The sequence below is a fragment of the Carettochelys insculpta genome, chromosome 1 (genome assembly GCF_033958435.1).
Source record: "Carettochelys insculpta isolate YL-2023 chromosome 1, ASM3395843v1, whole genome shotgun sequence".
Taxonomy (NCBI): Eukaryota; Metazoa; Chordata; order Testudines; family Carettochelyidae; genus Carettochelys; species Carettochelys insculpta.
Window position 1 is genome coordinate 289,120,548 of NC_134137.1, and position 18,890 is coordinate 289,139,437.

The 18,890-nt window shown below is 46.3% G+C and overlaps 1 protein-coding gene across 9 annotated transcripts in view; it reads left to right on the forward strand.

Moving 5' to 3' along the window:
• ANKS1B (ankyrin repeat and sterile alpha motif domain containing 1B) overlaps window positions 1–18,890 on the forward strand; it is a 908,578-nt gene that overhangs the window by 214,436 nt on the left and 675,252 nt on the right. For all 9 annotated transcript variants that reach the window (XM_075011319.1, XM_075011325.1, XM_075011335.1 and 6 more), the window contains one exon: window positions 11,002–11,118. In XM_075011319.1, the coding sequence (XP_074867420.1) occupies window positions 11,002–11,118 (117 nt within the window). The remainder of the gene's footprint in view (window positions 1–11,001; window positions 11,119–18,890) is intronic.

Consider the following 18,890-nt stretch of genomic DNA (forward strand, 5'->3'; position numbering starts at 1 on the left):
GTCACCGTGTGCAGCAGCCCTTAGCCCAGGGCTTCTGGCTGCTGCTGCGGCAGCTGGGGATCCATGCTGCATGCACAGGGTCTGCAACCAGTTGTCGGCTCTGTGTATCTTGTGTTGTTTAGTGCAACTGTGTCTGGGAGGGGCCCTTTCAGGGAGCGGCTTGCTGTTGAGTCCGCCCTGTGACCCTGTCTGCAGCTGTGCCTGGCACCCTTATTTCGATGTGTGCTACTTTGGTGTGTAGACGTACCCTCGCAGCGCCTATTTCGATGTGGTGCCGCGCAACGTCGAAGTTGAACATCGACGTTGCCAGCCCTGAAGGACGTGTAGACGTTATTCATCGAAATAGCCTATTTCGATGTTGGCTTCACGTGTAGACGTAGCCAGGGTCTGTGATCAGAACAAGAGGCCTCACTCCACATCAATGCTCAGAAACTTCAGTACATCCTCCAAGTCCTTCTTGCCTCCAGGGACCATTTCAGGTGTTCAGTGGTTCACATACTTGTGGACAATACCACCATGATGTACTATGTGAAATAATAAGGGGGAGCTCTCTTCAGATCACTCTGCCTGGAGGTGAGTACCCCTGACATTATACCAATAGCCACCCACATTTCAGGAGCCCAGAATCACCTCATGGATCATCTGAGCAGGATTTTCTCCCCAGCCGCAAGTGGTCTCTGAAGATACATGTCCTTTGGACTGTGTTCATGATGTAGGGCATACCTATGATTGACCCCTTTGTGGTGAGGGAAAACAGGAAGTGTCACCTATTCTGCTCTTGGAAGAGGCTCAGCCTGGGCTCCCTCTTCAGTGCTTTCCGCTGTAGCTGGCAATCAGCTACGCTACACTTGTTCCCCGCATCCTGATTCTTTCTAGGGTAGTTGACAAGGCTTGATCAAGGAAGCTCTGGTTCTTGGACCTCCTTGCTATGTTGGTTCAGCCTTGCAAGCTGCTTCTTCTCCTTCCTGACATCCTCACAAAGGACCACGGCCACATCCATCATTCAGTGAGCAACTCTTGGCACCTTACAATGCAGCTGCTCTATGGCTGAATGACAAATAAGGATATTGCTCTTGTTCAACAGGTCCTACTTAACAGTAGGAAGTCTTCCATGACAGTGTCTTATGTGGCAAAGTGGAAGAGGTTTCTGGGTGGTCTGTGGCCTGTGAGATTCCTGTGGTGGGGATTTTCATCCAGGACATCCTGGAATACCTGCTTCACCTGCAGGAATCAGGCTTGGCACACAATTCTCTGAGAGCCCACTTGGCAGCATTATTGGTGTTTCATCCTCCGATGCAAAGGAAATGGATTCAATACAACACCAAAGTGATGAGATTTCTGAAAGAAGTTCTTTGTCTATAGCTTGCAGTGCAAGAGCTGGTCCACTTGTGGGATCTGAACACTGGGTTAGCAGATCTAATGGGCCTCCACTGGAGCCCGTTGCATCTGGTCTGCTGCCACTCTTGTCTCAGAAAACTGCATTCTTGATAGCCATTACCTCTTCCAGGCTGATGTGTGAGTTATAAGCCCTGATGGTGAAGCCTCCTCAATATGCAGTACAACAGGGACAATGTTATGCACTAACAATACCCCATGTTCATATCCAAGCAGGTTTCTAAGTTTCATTTAAGCCAGGTGGTGTATTTTCTGGTATTTTTCTCCAATCTACATTCCTTCCGTCAGAAGCAATGCCTTCATATGCTAGACTTTAGACATTGACTAGCCTGCTATCTGAATAGCACTGAACAGATTTGTCTTTTGACTTGCCCGTCCTTATCATCTGCGAGCCACATGAAGACACAAAATCTCTGCTTGGACCTCTAGCTGGAAAATGTCTTGCATTAGGACATGTATGAGATAGTGTTGGCTGCATCCCCATGGCAGACTTGAGCAAATTCAAAGAGAATGCAGGGAGCATCAGTGGCATCCCTCAATAACATTTCCATATTGAACATTTGTAGGGTGGATCCATGGTCATTGGAGTATACATTTATAGACCATTATGCAACCATTACTGCTCCCAGAGTGGATGATAATGTCAACTGAGTGGTCTTGCAATCCTTATTCAAATAGGCTTTGCTTTCAGTGAAGGTACTGCTCAGTAGTTACCTGCTTGGACTACATATCTGCATTTATTCAAAGAAATCGTTACTTATTGTAACTCTGGTTCTTCAAGGTGTGATGCAGACATGTATTCCATAATTCACCCTCCATCCCTTGTGCATGAGAATCTTCCCCTTGAAAGTCAGTGTAAAGTGACTGAGTGGAGTCAGGATGGCACCACCTCATATAGCTGGGGAGGGTCTACTGGCATGAAGCATGAAGCTCCTCTCTACGTATAAAGCTAGGCAAGTCTCCACCTCCAGTGTGAGAGACGTGCACACACCTGCTTGGCATACACTCTGAATCACATCTCAAAGAACCAGTTTCAAAAAAGTAACTCCATTTCTCTCCATGAGTGAAATTCTTACAAGATGTTCCTCCCAGAAGAGAAAATCACTTATCCATAACACTGCTTCTCAAATAACATAACCCAAAGGATTCTCGCATACCCCTGTACCAACCTTCAGAGCCTGTGTTTATCTTACTTTTCAGTTGTCTTAATTTTTGCTCTGTGTTTTAATATTTTTTCTTTAAGGCGTATTGAAAATACCATGGATCACTTTACATTGGCTTATCATTCTGGAACCATCACCTGTTATGCAGCTGAAGAAACATGGAAGATAATACTTGAAAATGGAGCAATGAAAGCTCTCTTCATAAAGAAGCCCAATTATGGACCAGGACCACATTATGCTAGGCACTGTACAAACACAAAACAAAAGGACAATCCATGCATTATCAAAGAGAGGAGTATCAAATCCAAGAAAAGAGACAATAGGTGTCCATAGACAGACAGGTAGGGGAGTACCAGGAAACAACAACACAACACTGGTCATCATGGTAGGCTGTGATCTCAGTATATCAGCAATGTAGGCTATGTCAAGTGTTTTGTAGGTGTTACTGAAAAAGAGAGTTTAAAAAAGGGTTTTGAATGAAGATAGTGCATTAGTTTTGCAGGCATTTGCAAGACACTCCTCCTAAGTCTGAAGGGCAGCATGGGCGAAATGTAAAGGTCCTTATTAGAAAAATTAACAAAAATATGATTGGAAGCCAGCCACTCCAATATATTTCTCTTAATCAATGTCTACATTGTAAGCAATAGGTGATGTCATAGGGCTTATCTATATTATGTGGAAGATCAACCCAGTCAGAGTCAATCTTCCAGGGTTCTATTTTGCATATCTGGTAGATAAGATCTAGAAAAGCAAAGCGATTAGCTTAGGAATGAAGCTGAGCATCATGAAACCGTTTGTATTCAGCAGCATGTTGTATAGATTTAGATAATGAAAGATTCAAAGAGAATATTAGCATTTGAGAGAAATTATTATAGAAAGATCCTGAGAATAGGATGGACCCAGAAGGTCCCCAATGAGGAATTATATAGGAAGATACAACCAAAAGAGAACCTACTGCAAAAGATTATACAACGCAAGTTACAGCTATTCAGCCATATTTGCAGACAATGGATGAAAAATCAAAACCCTGGTATTTAGCATAATGAACTGTTCGAATAGGAGAGGCAGACCCCACAGAGAATGGGTAGATGATATAGTAGATTGATGTGGAGCTAGTCTACAGAAACTAAGGCACGCCACACTGGAAAGGGAAAGATGGAAGGGTATAGTGAGAAAGGCATCAGACACCAATAGGCGCTGAGCCCATGGTTGGTGCTGATGATGATGCCGATGACAGAAATGTGTGAAATTGATCTGTCTGGGGTCAGCAGTTGACCCCTGTACTCCTCACTATCACGAGGTGTAAGGGAAGTTGACAGGACAAACGCTCCCATCGACATCCCTCAATGAAGACACTCAGGTAAGTTGATTTCAGATACTTGCCATAGCTAGAATTGCGTATCTGAAATCAACGTAGTCCCCCTACTGTAGACGTGGCTAGAGGGTCCATTCCTTATCACTAGTTTCCTGATGTTACTTTGGGAATTCACTCAAAGGCTGTCCCTGATCCATGGTTTGTACCCCATGTTTCTGGCTCTTCATGCAGCCCATAGCCCCTTTCTCAGCTCCAGGAACTGCTGCATTCTTTTTGTGACTCAGCCTTCTGGCTATGCTGCTTTGTGTTTTCCCCTTCCAGGGTGGGGAAGTATAACTGTCTAATATTCAAGTCACTTCCTCACTAGAGCATGGAACTATTCTGCCCACTATTCTGAGTCCCAATCCAGGGTCCCTAGAGATAGCAGCCTCTTGTTTGACTCTTTAACTTCTCCCAATGCTGCTATGTCTCTCTTGGCTGCTTCCCAACTGGCCCAGTACCTTCTTTGTCCTTGCCTCAGGTCACACAAATACCAAGTCTCAGAAGCCATCAAGGAGCTCTCTCTTGCTCCCAGTTCCTGCCGGCAATTGTCCTGTTCAAGGTGCTGTAGGTGTCTCAGCCTGCAAGAGACACAGTCCTAACTTCTCAAACTGCCAGCTGTGAGTTACAATGTTCTACACTGCCTCTCTTCTTATATGGGCCTACTGGCTTCAGATTGGCTTCTTTGTGCAGACCTTCATTGATTGCCTGCACTCCACACAATCTTTCTGTGCTGCTTAGAGGATACACCTCCACTCTTCATCCTGGGGCATAGTACAGTAAGACCTCAGGACCTCCCTTAACTCCTTCCACTCCTGTGTATTGTGGACGTCCCATCATAGGTGTGATTGCTTTGATATGTATACACATACTCATCCTGGACCTCAGTATACCAGTGTGAGAGTAAATAACAAGTAAACCAAAATAGCACAGGTAACAAGAGAAGAGGCAAGACAGAGCTGAGCCACATACAAGCCACTTGAAATAAGTGAGTATGTACTTGGCACACCTTAGCATTGCATATCCTGTGCCACTGAGGCTACACTGCTTTGTATCCTAGCCAATGTGTACGTGCATATAATCAGGAAGGACATCCGTAGCTCATAGTATAGATATAGGACTTCTCCTACATAAATAAAGAAAAAAACTATCATTCTTTTCAAGATCATGGTACCTCTGCAAGCACTTCTCCGGTATTTGAAAATAGAAGATGAAAGTTTCTAAAGGCACTGTGGCCTCAGTTAACATACAACCATTCCCAAAGTGGCTTTTGACCATCTGCATGTTTAAAGAAGACAAAGAAATTACACAAAAGAATTTAGAATAGATTCTAGCTGTGGTTGCAATTTTTCTTATCCCATACTCTTTTCCAATGTCCTGACTAATTCAATATCTTGCAATGGTAGTTTTATTGTGTCCCTCATTTTGGGAGCTTGTTCAATGTTGTGTTTGATATTTGAGGCATGGGTGGTAGAAGAGTCTGCCCATAACTGTAAAAAAAAGTCTGCTCATTTTGTTCTAGAAAAAAACTGATGAAATCACTTGCAAAAACAATCAAATCCAGAATGTCCAAACTATACATCTGTTTACTGTGTTTTGGTTACCAATCCTAGAAGAACTGATTACAAATGACAGTTCAATTTTTAAATGTTTCCCATATGCTAGACGGAGTCATTTTCTGTGGTTTGTGTAGATGTGAGTTGCATAAAACCTAAGAGTTAAAACAAAAATGGAACAACTTCTTGCAGTTTAGTTGTCTTCACTTGCTTCTGAAAAAGTAGCTTTGTAGGCTTGCTCCATTCAAATGATAAACTATCAGGATTTGCCAAGTAAGGCCAGTTTAGTGGATATTTATTCAATGGAAATAGCAAAATGATATAATGAAATATTGAAGTAGTTAACGGTGGTGGCATTTAGGGAATTATGATTAGGCTTTGAAGATGAGAGGAATTCTGCCAAGGCTGGGAGACCTAAAATTAAACCAACCAGCTGTGTTTTAGTTTTAGCACATGCTAATATGACGCAGGTGCATATTGGACCATCATTTAACACTTCTCTGCAGTCTGCTCTATTCTATATTAGAATCCCTCTCTCTGACTAATTGAGGCAAGAGGATTCTTGCTATGAAAAAGGAGACAGCAAAAGACTGATCAGAGAAATGACAAGAAAATAATTCTATGACACAATTGCAAAAACTCACTTTTTGGGATTCATGTGGGATTATACAATACAACATCATGGCTTATTCTACCCTCTAACCCTTTACTCTCATTATAAGCAATAGGATTGCTTCCAGAGTAGGTAACTGCAACACGAGCAATGGAGGGGAGACTGTGTTCTTTACGTGGCAGATTTTTTAAGCTGCAGATTTCTGTTTATTATTATAGTTATTATTATAGGGATATTATGCAATACCTATGCTTAGCTTGATTTATAAGTGCTTTCGAAATCTACTGTGCTTCAGGAGCTAGATGGTAATTATTATTATTAATTTATTTTGTGTAATACATAAGAGCCCCAGTCATGGACCAGAACCCCATTGTGTTAGGCCTGTAGAAACATAGGGCAAAAAGACAGTCCCTTCCCCAAATTGTTTACATTCTAAGACCTTGTCTACATGAAAAATAAGTATGCACCAAGCTGTGTTGTGAATCTACTATGCGTTAGCCTGCCATGACCTAACAGCTAATGTGCACACTGCTGATGCACATTAATATTTGTTAATCTGCTTTGATCTAGTCTTGTTTCAAAAAGGACTAGTTCAAAGTGTCTTAATTTATACCAAGAGAGTCATAGAGTTTCCAAAAGCCTACATTCTTCAAGTAGTGGCCCTTTGGATGCTCCAGGTCAAGTCCCTCGTGTGCCTATGATTAGAAATTTTCACAAGCTGTGTCCATTTCTGGGAGTGTTCCCCAAAACTTCCTTATGATCTGCACTGAGACTATGGTGGACTGGTCAGGCAAGCAATCCTTGGGTCATTCTCAGCCAGCTTGGTTTGAGACAGAGCTCTAGCTTGAACACTTTGAGCATACCTTTTTGACTAAAATGTCAGTATTGGTTTGGACAATATACTTGTTTGGTAGCCTTTACTAGTGAAAGGACTATACCATTTTTCTTCTCCCCTCTATTTGGGAAGGTTTGCTTTCTTCAGGAAGGCATGTCTAGCTCGTCAAGTTTCAAATGCGGTAGCACGTAACTTTTTCTGAGAGATCTCCCACCCAATTACTAAAAGTAAACCTGCTTAGTTTACAAGGGCTGAAAATACCAGGTCATATGGATACAAAAGAGGAAGTATTTCTGAATTCAGTAGGAATTTTAGATGTGTACAGAACATAGGACTGGTTGCTGCATGATTACAGAACTGCAGTATAGTAGAACAATCTTCAGTTTGGTAAAACCAGGAGAAATGCACCATTTATCAAGGTAACTTGCTCTTGCAGACTCTCCACTTTATGTGTCGAATCAGTACAGATACAGAATTAGTATATAGTTTCTCTCATTCTCAGTAGTGTGTGGAACTGTTCTGCCCACTACTCTGGGTCCCAACCCTGGGTCCCAACCCAGGGTCCCTAGAGATAGCAGCCTCTTGTTTTGACTCTTTAACTTCTCCCAATGTTGCTATGTCTCCCTTGGCTACTTCCCAACTGGCATAGTACCTTCTTAGCCAGAGTGACCTGGATAAATATGAGGATTTGGCCAAAAGAAATCTGATGTGGTTCAACAAAGAGAAGTGTGGAGTCCTGCACATGGGATGGAAGAATCCCAAGCATTGCTATAGGCTGAGGACCGACTGTCTAAGCAGCAGTACAGCGGAAAAGAACCTAGGGGTTATGGTGGATGAAAGACTGGATATGAGAAAACAGTGTGCCCTTGTAGCCAAGAAGGCTAATGTCATATTAGGGTGCATTAGGAGGAGCATTGCGAAGAGAGCTAGAGAAGTGGTTGTTCCCCTCTGTTTGGCACTGGTGAGGCAACATCTGGAATATTTTATCCAGTTATGGCTCCCCAGTATGAAAAGGATGTGGATGTGCTGGAGCAGGTTCAGTGAAGAGCAACAAAAATGACTAAGGGGCTGGGGCACATGACTTATGAGGAGAGGCTGAGAGACATGGGCTTGTTTAGTTTACAGAAGAGAAGACTCAGGGGTGATTTAATAGTAGCCTTCAACTTCCTGAAGGGCAGCTCTAAAGGGGAGGGTGAGAAACTGTTCTCAGTGGTGACAGATGGCAGAACAAGGAGGAATGGTCTGAAGTTACAGAGGGAGAGGTGTAGGTTGGATATTAGGAGAAACTATTTCACCAGGCAGGTGGTGAAGCATTGGAATGCATTGCCTAGAGAGGTGGCGGAGTCTCCATCCCTTGAGGTTTTTAAATCCCAGCTTGACAAGGTCCTGGCTGGGATGACTTAGTGGTGGTTCATCCTGCTTGAAGCAGGGGCTGGACTAGATGACCTCCTGAGGTCCCTTCCAGCCCTATGATTCTGTGATTCGATGAAAACCAGGGCTATCCTAATAGTTGCAGCATGATCAAGGCAAGCATGACACCCTTACTTGTTTTGATTATCCCCTTGTCTAGCAATCAGTATTCTGTGCATCACTTCTCTCGCCTACCAGGACACCAGCCACACACTTCATCTCATTCTAAAAGTTCTCTGTTTCCAGGTATGGCTCCTCTATTGTTTGCAGAGATAGAATCTACCTGTTCTTAAGAGGTACAGCGAATATTTTTAAACAGCGGAAAAAACGTGCCTGTAAATTTAATGAATACTATCAGAAAAGGAAAATATTTAATTATTGGTTGGATAATCAGTGACTTACACCTGAATTTTTTTCACTTTCACTTACCCTGGATTATCTGCTACCACTGAAGAAAAATAAATTTATAAAGTAATAGTAGGGATTTTTCATCCTCTAGTGGAGGGCTTCTCAGTGTTCTCTCATTCTGTAACTGTAACATTCATTGGAGAACTGGGATACCTCTTCCCTCAGGTAAAGACTCTCGTTCCAGTTTGAGATCTTAATCGAGTGCTCAGAGGTCTCACAAGACCCCATCTAAATCAATGGCAATTTGTTCCTTTTTGAAGCTGTCTGAGAATATCGCCTTGTTAACAGCCATTACGTCAGCTCTCAGAGTTGGAGAAGTCAGTGTATTGATGGCTGATCCTCCCTTATGGTGTTCCACGGCAAGGTTTCACACTGAATTCCCACCTAAGGAGTCATCTGAATTTCATTTAAACCAGACTCACCCCATTGCCCTCAAACCATGTAGTCCAGGACGGGAAGCTGCTGTTCATGCTTTGTATATCAGAAAAGTATTGACTTTCTATCTAGATAGGTCCAAATCATTTCAGGAGTCTTTTAAGATATTCAGCTCTATTGTGGACAGATGTAAGGGATATACTGTTCCTACACAAACACTGTAAAGATGGGTTTCACTATGTATTATAACTTATGTTTCCCACTGAGATGGTCTTCACTCATGGGAGCCTTGCTTAGAGATTGGGCCTTAGGGGAGATTTGGTGGAGGAGACTGCTGCCCCACCCCACTCCGTCAGGCTCTCGCCCAAAGCCCTCTGAAGGCCAAGGAGGGGTGTGAAACCCAAAAGCACCTTAAAGCTGCCTTCCCTGTGCCACTTCCTACCACCCGCTCTTGTCTGAAATTCACAGTCTGTAACAGGAGGCTGTGATAGCGTCAGTTTATCGCTTGGTAGGCTGAGCCCAGAGCAACTCATTGGCTTCTTGTTGGACATTTTGAGGTTTGTGCACCTCAACACACCCTCATTCTACAAAGAAAGGGGGACATATGGCAGTCCAGCCAGCAGGCAGTTGCCAGTCAAGAGAATTTGTAAGTGTCATCCAGGAGACTTACACTTATAAAAATCTTCAAAGAATTCTAAAAGATAATTTGCTTTACTTGTCATATATTATTTCCTTGCTAATCCCAGTCTTTGTTGAGAGGGTTATTTTTAATGTAGGGTTGGTGTGGTTAAATTTCTTAAACAAGGTGAATTAATGTGTTGCTGACCATAGATTTTAAACAACATGGGAAGATTTCGCTGTCAAAGAAGTAAGTCAGTTATTGATTTCTAGAATAACTGCCCACACTACAAGTGAGATAGCAGTGAGTTAAATTATTGTGGTTCTCTTCTATATATTACAATATGTGCTGTTATCACCTCTCATTATTAGAGTGTCTGCATATACAAATAATGTGAAACTAACAGAGTGAGGAGTCAAAATATCTCTCAAAACTAAGTCTAAACTGAGTCACTGTTAGAAAAAAATGAAATAATTTATATCACGTTAACTTACTGTGTATTATTCTTATTTAATGTTTGCATTATAATAGCACAGAAAGGCCCTATTCAGGAGCAGTATCTCATTGTGCGATGCAGTGTACAAAAGTGTAGTAAGACAATCAAATATATACAATATGTACTTTTGCAGAAACCATTCTTATAATAAATGAAGTCTAGCTTTATCTGGTCATCACTCTAGCTATAATAAACTTGGTGATCTCTCATAAGCATTGCAGCAGAGTTGAGTCTTCAGGAGAGATTTGAAGAAGGAAAGGATATAGATCAAATCAAGGAGTTAACTTTTAGAATACTGCATTTTCTAAACTGCTGGCTAAAACAAACTTTAGGAGGATGTTGTGCGTGCATATGAATGTAACATAGTCTCCAAAGTATTAATGAACAGTGTATCATTTTATGTTCACTAGCTTATTTTAATAAAATCATTACCAATTTTAAACGCAAAACTGGAGAGATGTCATTCAGTAAAAATGAAATATAGGAATAGATGTGTACACTTTTCATAGAGAGAAAAATCATTGCAAAATCCAAACTGATTAATTCTAAATGAGGTTTTGATATTTTCAGCAAATTAAATGAGGTGACTGTCTGGCCCTTATGATGGTCTATCATATTTAAAACAAAGAACAATGCAGAGCAATCATTCAGGAAAGTGAAAAAAATGGAAATATCCTTTCATGAGAAAAAAAGGAGGCATACATTTGTTTGGAAAAACTGAATTTAAGAGTTGTGGTGTCTGTGTGTGTTTGTGTGTGTGTGTCTGTTTAATTACAGAATACATGAAAACAGGAAATGCAACCATTTTGGAGGAGACTGCACAGGAATGCCAAGGGCCAGAACATCAGTCTTGCGTTTTATCCCCAGAAGTTTCTCCATCACAAACAACTAAAAGTAAATATTTCTGTTTTATGACTGCAGAATGCATACCAAAGATTCTTTCTCTAATGATATATTTAATACAACTGATAAAAGATCATTTTATATTAAAACACATTACAGAGTGAGGAACTAAAGGAAGATACTGACATTAGGAACCTTTAAGGGAGACTAATGAGCTTGCCTCTCCATTCCAATAAGTAGCTAATTTTTTAACCCTATAAACCATAATGGGTATTATATAGAAAGCAGCGAGCTAGTAATTTGCTTGATTTTAAGGTACAAAGTTCACTATGAAGCAAAATAGAACCTTGCTCTATGTGGCAAAAGACTCTGCTGGCATTTCCTCTTCAAGTGCCCCATGCAATTTACTCTTGCTGCTCCATACAATTAGCTTGTCCTTTATTACCCTGTCATTCCTCCTGTAAAGATCGCCTATATATGTTGCCCTCCCATTCTCCATGTAGAGAACTTTTACGCCATGTCTTTCTTGGACCATAACCATCTCTCTGGTCCCTGGGTGCTTTCTGTTCAGGTTATGCACAACCACACTCTGCACAGGACCAGAACTTAATACTTCCCTGCCCTGCACAACCTTCCACAGTTAAGAGCTGTCCTATGTATGATGCATTCCTGCTCTCTATGTTGCAATACTCCAGCAGTAGTGATCCCCACAACCCAGGGCACCATTTTGGGAACATGGAAAGAGGTGTGGAAAGCAGCTGTGCAGATCAAGATGCTGCCTGCTTTTCTTCCTGTTCCCCAGACTATCAGAGAGGGAGAGGAAAGTACATGGCTTGCAGAATTTGCACTTTCTCCTCTCTCACCAATAGGCAGGGGGCCAGGAGGAAGAGCAATCAGTGTCCTGGTATGCGCAGCTGCTGCCCCTCCTGCGCTCCCAAAATGGCACTGTTGTCCACAACTCTAGCAGAAACAACCCTGAACAGTGGTTCTTTTCCCCCAAAAAAGAACATTCCCCTAGGTGAAATTCCAAAGTACTCGCATGGCAATAAAACTTTATCTTTTCACTTCTACTGCTCCTCCTGAAGAGAAAAATCAGCTTGATCCTGAAGGCCAGATGCTGATATTCTTAGTCATGTTCGCTACGGTTACACTACAGCCATATGTCAAAGAGGTCGTTGTTGGAAGATATCTCCCAGCAAAACCCCTGTCGACAGCTTGTGGCCATACTCAAAGGTGGATTGACAGAGGTATCTCCTCTGTTGACAGAAAGTGACCAGATGCCCTGGCCATTTTCTCAACAGAATGGGGCCCCGGAAGCTCAGCAAACAGTGTTGTGCGGCTGGCAAGCCCTTCTGGGAGCTCTGGCCAGGCATGCCCTTAGAGGGCCTCCCTCCACGGCCAGTGCCCACCCATGCTGATCCTTGCATACCCCTGTAAGGCACGCACAGGTGGCTGCAGGCCCACATGCTCCCCTTGAGGGATCAAAAACAGGGCACAGCCAGCATGGACCAGGAGCAGCCCCCCAGGCTTGCCCCTCACTGTCCAGCAGCTGCTGCTCCCCATCATCTTGGACTTCTTTCACAACGTGTGAGTGGACCTGCTGGATCCTGAGGATAGTGAGGACGCCCCTGCTGCCCCAGTGCCCCACCTGCCCTTGCCGCCCCGGAAGTCACGGCGGGTGGGGTGACACAACACCAGTGTGGACTGGTGGTACCGTCTAGTAATGGGGGAGTGGGATGACCAGGAGTGGGTGCAAAACTTTTGTATGAAAAAGGAGACCTTCCAGGAGCTCTGCACCTGGCTTGCCCCCGCACTATGGTGAAAGGATACCCACATGCAGCCAGCCATACCTGTAGAGACACAAGTGGACATTGCACTATGGAAGCTTGCCACCCTGGACAGTTACTGCTCCATGGCAAAACATGGGGAAGTCCACCGTCAGGGTCATCCTTATGCAGGTAAGCCACTGTCGGACTGCAGTCTCAGTGGGGAGGTGAGGGGGAAGGATGGGGCCCCAGCCAAGGTAGGGTCCTGGGGTGCCAGGGGTGGAGGAGCCAGTAGGAGAAGCCCCAACACAGGGGCCTGCTGCTGGGAGGGGTGGCCACAAGGGGGGGGGCTTGGGAGGGAATGGGGAGGAGGGGATGGGGGAGGCCATCAGGGCCCAGGGGATGCCTCTCACAGTCCCTCATATGTGTGTTCATTCTCTTCTCCTCCCAGGTGGTGAGGGCTATCAAAAGGATCCTGCTGAAGCAGCTCATCTGAGTCAGTGATGTGGATGCAACCATGGCTTTCTTCAATGCCCTGAGATTCCTGAACTGTTTTGGGGTGACAGATTGGACCCACATTCCAATCCATGCCCTGGATCACAGCACGGCATGGTATATCAACTAGAAGGGGTACCACTTGGTCATCCTTTAGGCCCTGGTGGACCACTGTGGTCAGTTCACTGACATCTACGTTGGGTGGTTGGCCTGGGCACATGATGCCAAGGTCTTTAGGAACTCTGGCGTGTGCTGTAGGATGGCGGCAGTCACATACATGCTCTTTGGGGATGTCCACATGCCCTTATGTATGGTGGCGGGTGCGGCATACCGCTTCATGCTGTGGCTATTTCACCTGTACCCTGGTCACCGGGACCAGAGCAAGGAGGTCTTCAATGCCCACCTCAACCGGGCACGTAACCTAGTTAAGTGCACCTTCGGGCATCTGAAGGTGAGGTTTCGCTGCCTCCTCACCTAGTTGGACATGGGGAGACCTGCATCCCCACAGTGGTGGTTACCTCTGCACCATCTACAATCTTGTGGAGAGGCTGGGGGAGGTCTTCCTCCAGGGGTGGGGGTTGGATGCAGACCACAGCTTTGATCAGCCGTCCAGAGCCCTGGCCCATCCAAGTGGACGTGGATGGGGTCTGCATCTGGGAGGCCCTGTGGGAGACTTTCTCCCAAAGACCCCAATTACCCTCCCCAGGGAGCCCCTGGCAGGGGCCTCAGGCCCACAGCCCTACATCATCCCCACCACAACCCTTCCCTTCAGCTCCTCACCCCCTCTGACCCCTCCTCAATAAAGAGAGATGTGGGGAATGGTGAACAACGAACCATTTACTTAACTGAGAAAAGTGCATTAAAATAAATATCATGACTGAAAACTATGTACTCTGTGCAGTTCAACATAACTATGTACGGGACGAGGGAGTTGGGAGGGGGATAGATCTGAACATGGTTGCAGGGGCTTGGAATAGAGGATATCGGGGGGCTTCAGTCTTGGGAGGAGGTGCGGAGCCCTGACCCCTGGATGAGTGGGACCCTGAAAAGCCTTGCCTGTGGGATGCTGTCCTGCCAAGGTTTTGGGGTCCCTGTCAGGTCTGGGTTGAGGTTAGGAGCATGGGGAGATGCAGGGCTTGTGGAGCTGGGATGGGGGCAGGGTTGGCAGGGGCATCAGGTGGGCCTGGGGAGCAAGGGGTGGGCATGTGGGGGTGACCTAGGGAGCATGGAGGGGCGGCATGGCAGGTGGGGGCCTGGGGAGCAAGGGCACCAGCCACAGCCATTGCCTGCTGCAGGGCCTGCAGCACAGTCTCTGGCATGGGGACTGGAAGGGCAGGGGCTGGGGTGCAGGGTCAGAGGGGGACTGATCACAGGGGGCAGGGAGGGGAGGAACTGGGTGGGAGGGGACAGGATTCAAGCGGGGACAGGCGGGGGACAGCATGGGACGGGGACTGGGGCAGCAGGCACAGTGGGTGGGTATGCCTGGTTTAACATGGCCTCCCAGGCAGTCTTGATCTTGTGGATCAGCATCTGGCTCCATGCCACTTCCTGCCATTCCAGGGCCAGCTCCCACCACCGCTGCTCCTGCTGCTGGTGCTGCTCATTGCTTCCACTCTGGTGGTGCAGCAGGACCATTGCATATGGGCCCACTCCCATGGTGGGGTGCACCAACTGTGGCAAGTTCTGGTCCAGGACTGGCTGGCTCCAGGCAGTGGCCTGGACTGGCTGGCTCTGGTGAGGTGGGCGTGCTGGCCCAGCCCTCTGATGGTGTGGCTGTACGGGAGGAGAGAAGGAGAGCTGGTGAGTCATTCTCACCACACATCCCGTACGGCCCTGCCCTCCACCCACTACAGGCAGTAGCCCCTGGCCCTGACACATGAGAAGGGGCTGTCCTGGGAACATGTCCATTTGTGCCCTGCACAGTAGGCCGTGCCACGTGATGTCCCTGCAGAAGTGTGGGGAACAGACTGACCACTGCACCCCCTTGGTTTCCCTGCCAGATGATCTGGTGGCCCGGGGGAATAATCTGGCCATGGGAGGGTAACTGTAAGGATGGCAGGCAAGTGAATGCAGACTGAACCTTCTCAAGTCCCCCCTTCCCCTGGTGCCCTGGGGTGCATGTGGCCTCCAATGGGGCTGCATTGGGCCGGTGCCCATGCCGGGTGCTATGCTCTGGGTCTTGGTGGGGTGTGTGGTTGCATGGGCTGGGCTTGCATGTTGTGGCCATACATGGGATGACCTGGAAAGTCACGTGGTGTGGCCCATGTGCATCCACACCCCCACCCCATGCCCCCGGGAGCGTGATGTTTGGGGTACTCACCAGAGGGTCCCCTGAAGAGATCCAGTGGTATCTGGGGTGCGGCCTCACTGGAGGGGCCTGACACAATTGCCAGGGTCCTCTGGCTGAAGTCCAGGTCTGAGTCCCCTGGCTGCTGTGGGGCATATGCCTGGTGTGCTCTGGCTCTGGTGCTGGCTCTGACTGTGGTGGGGTGGCCACCTTGGCCCTATTGATGTTGTCAACACTTGGTGCACCATCATCCTCCCCTGAGCAGCTGGTGGAGCTCATCATATTGGGGGCAGATGGGTGTTGCTGCCCCTGACTGTCCCCTGGCATCCCGGGAACACACATAGCCCTAGCAAAGCTTCTTCACCTTGGCCTGCACCTGCTGCAAGGTGCAAGCAGGGTGGCGCACTCCTCCAGGACAGTGGCCAGGTGAACATACCCCAGGGAGTTCTTGCACTAGGCGCTGGGGTCAAGCAGGATGGCTTCGTTACCCCAAAGGGCCAGGAGGTCCTAGAGCTTGGGGCCAGTCCATCAGGAGGCCCGCTTTTTGGACCCCCGGGGTGGGTCTTGGACCCCTGGAGTAGGTTCTGGAACCCATGGGGAACATCCTGTGAGGGGCCAGAAGGGTCTTCGGCAGCCTGGTTCATGTTTGCGGAGGCCAGGGAGTGGCTGTCAGTATGTGCAGCTAGCAGGGTGTGTGCCTGCTGCTTGCATGGGCTCAGCTTCCTGCCACTGGGTTTCTGGGCTCCCTGTGGCTTTTAAGAGTGCCCAGAGGCACTGATCATAGAGTTATGAGTGCTGTGGGGAGGGCGCCTCGCAGCTTCATCTGGCCAGCACAATGGAGGACTGTTCTGTGGACAAAAGCCTCCCCCCAGCTCCACCCCACAGTGTCCACATGCTTGTTCTGTTGACAGAAACTCAACATCAGCGATATGCCTCATTGCTGAGAGGCAGAACACTGTTGGCCAATGTGCTGGGCTTCATTGAGATACTGCTGACAAATCCTATTTTGTGTGTGGATGCTCCATTAGTTTTGTTGACCGAACTGGGGTTTTGCCAGCAAAACTCACTAGTGTATCCGTAGCCATTGAATAGTTAGTCCCTTACTCCACAAGCAGTCCTTTTGACTTCAACGGTATCATCCTTAGAGTAAGGTTCTATTCAACAAAAAGAATAATAGAATCTGGCCTGGAATTAATTAATACAAATTTAAGCATAAAGTTTCCTTTCTTGTTAATAGTAAGATCTTGGTCTTACATTTCTTCTTTCCATATTCAAGGTATAAATAATGTAAGAAAATAAGATCAATTTTGATTCTTTAACTGAACTTCTAATAAAGCCTCAGGGATGTTTTCAAATGTTTTTAATACTGCTAACCAGAAATCAAAATGTGAAGGATTAAAATTCCCGATTCTGAGCCATGTTCTACCCATAATTATTGTGCAAAAATCCCAGTGTAACTAATGGGGGTTTTGAATATAGAAAGTCCCTAGATTTTCAGAGCTGAATGGGGGAATTTAACATACAGCTCCTCATGGTGGTTTTGGAAATCTCAGCCATAATTTTGGCCTTAGTTGTATTTTTAAAAATTATCCTGAGAGCTAAAGCATGACATTTATACCCTACCCTGAACAGAGGGCAGAACTCTACCGGAACGCACACCAAGGAAACTGTGTCTTGAGCAGGCTCAATCTGTCTGAGGTTTCTTTAAGCACACAGACAGGCTACATCTACGCCACAGCGATCTGTCAACAAAAGTTACTGTTGGAAGAGATCTTCTGGCAAAACTTCTGTTGACAGATTACATCCACACACAAAAGCAGATCAAAAGAGCAAAGTAATCCACTTTCTTGACACACTGCACACCCAGGCTACGTCTACACGTGCACCCAACTTCGAAATAGCTTATTTCGATGTTGCGACATCGAAATAGGCTATTTCGATGAATAACGTCTACACGTCCTCCAGGGCTGGCAACGTCGATGTTCAACTTCGACGTTGCTCAGCCCAACATCGAAATAGGCACAGCGAGGGAATGTCTACACGCCAAAGTAGCACACATCGAAATAAGGGAGCCAGGCACAGCTGCAGACAGGGTCACGGGGCGGACTCAACAGCAAGTCGCTCCCTTAAAGGGCCCCTCCCAGACACACTTTCATTAAACAGTGCAAGATCCACAGAGCCAACAACTAGTTGCAGACCCTGTATATGCAGCACGGACCCCCAGCTGCAGCAGCAGCAGCCAGAAGCCCTGGGCTAAGGGCTGCTGCCCACGGTGACCACAGAGCCCCGCAAGGGCTGGAAAGAGAGTATCTCTCAACCCCCCAGCTGATGGCCGCCATGGAGGACCCCGCTATTTCGATGTTGCGGGACGCGGATCGTCTACACGTCCCTACTTCGATGTTGAACGTCGAAGTAGGGCGCTATTCCCATCCGCTCATGGGGTTAGCGACTTCGACGTCTCGCCGCCTAACGTCGATTTCAACTTCGAAATAGCGCCCAACACGTGTAGACGTGACGGGCGCTATTTCGAAGTTACTGCCGCTACTTCGAAGTAGCGTGCACGTGTAGACGCAGCCCCACTTTCCTGAAAGAACAGCAAACCAGAAGCTGAGCAAACAGGGCTCCCCAATGAACCGGAAACCCTGTCTGTAGACAGTGGGCCCTCCAGAATGTCTACACAGCTTTTTTGTCAACAGAAACTTTGGACAAAGATATTACTACTCATCACTGAGAGGCAAAACGCTGTCAGCAGAACTGCCATTTTTTGTTGACAGACTTTTGACAAAATGCATTTTGTGTGTAGATTCTCCGAAGCTTTGTCAACAAAACCAGGGTTTTGTCAACAAAACTCTGTAGTGTAGATGTAGCCACATTGTACAAGCAGCTTCGCCCATTAGAAGGGATAAGATTGCTCCTCCTCAATGCACCAGCGCCACTCTGTGAACTTGCGGGAATATTAAGAGGTCCCTCTTTTTCAGTATCTTACTCCCTAAGGCTATGTCTACACAGCAAAGTTATTGTGCAGTAACAGTTGATATTTCAAAATAACTTTGTGAGCGTTTACACAATGCAATGTGGATGATGTATTTTGAAGTTGGTAAACCTCATTCTATATCTATAGATATTTTGGAATGGGGGTGTGTAGAATCATAGAACACTAGGACCGGAAGAGGCCTCGAGAGGCCATCGAGTCCAGTCCCCTGCCCCGACGGCAGGACCGACCACTATCTACACCATCCCTGATAAACATCTATCTAATCTGTTCTTAAATATCT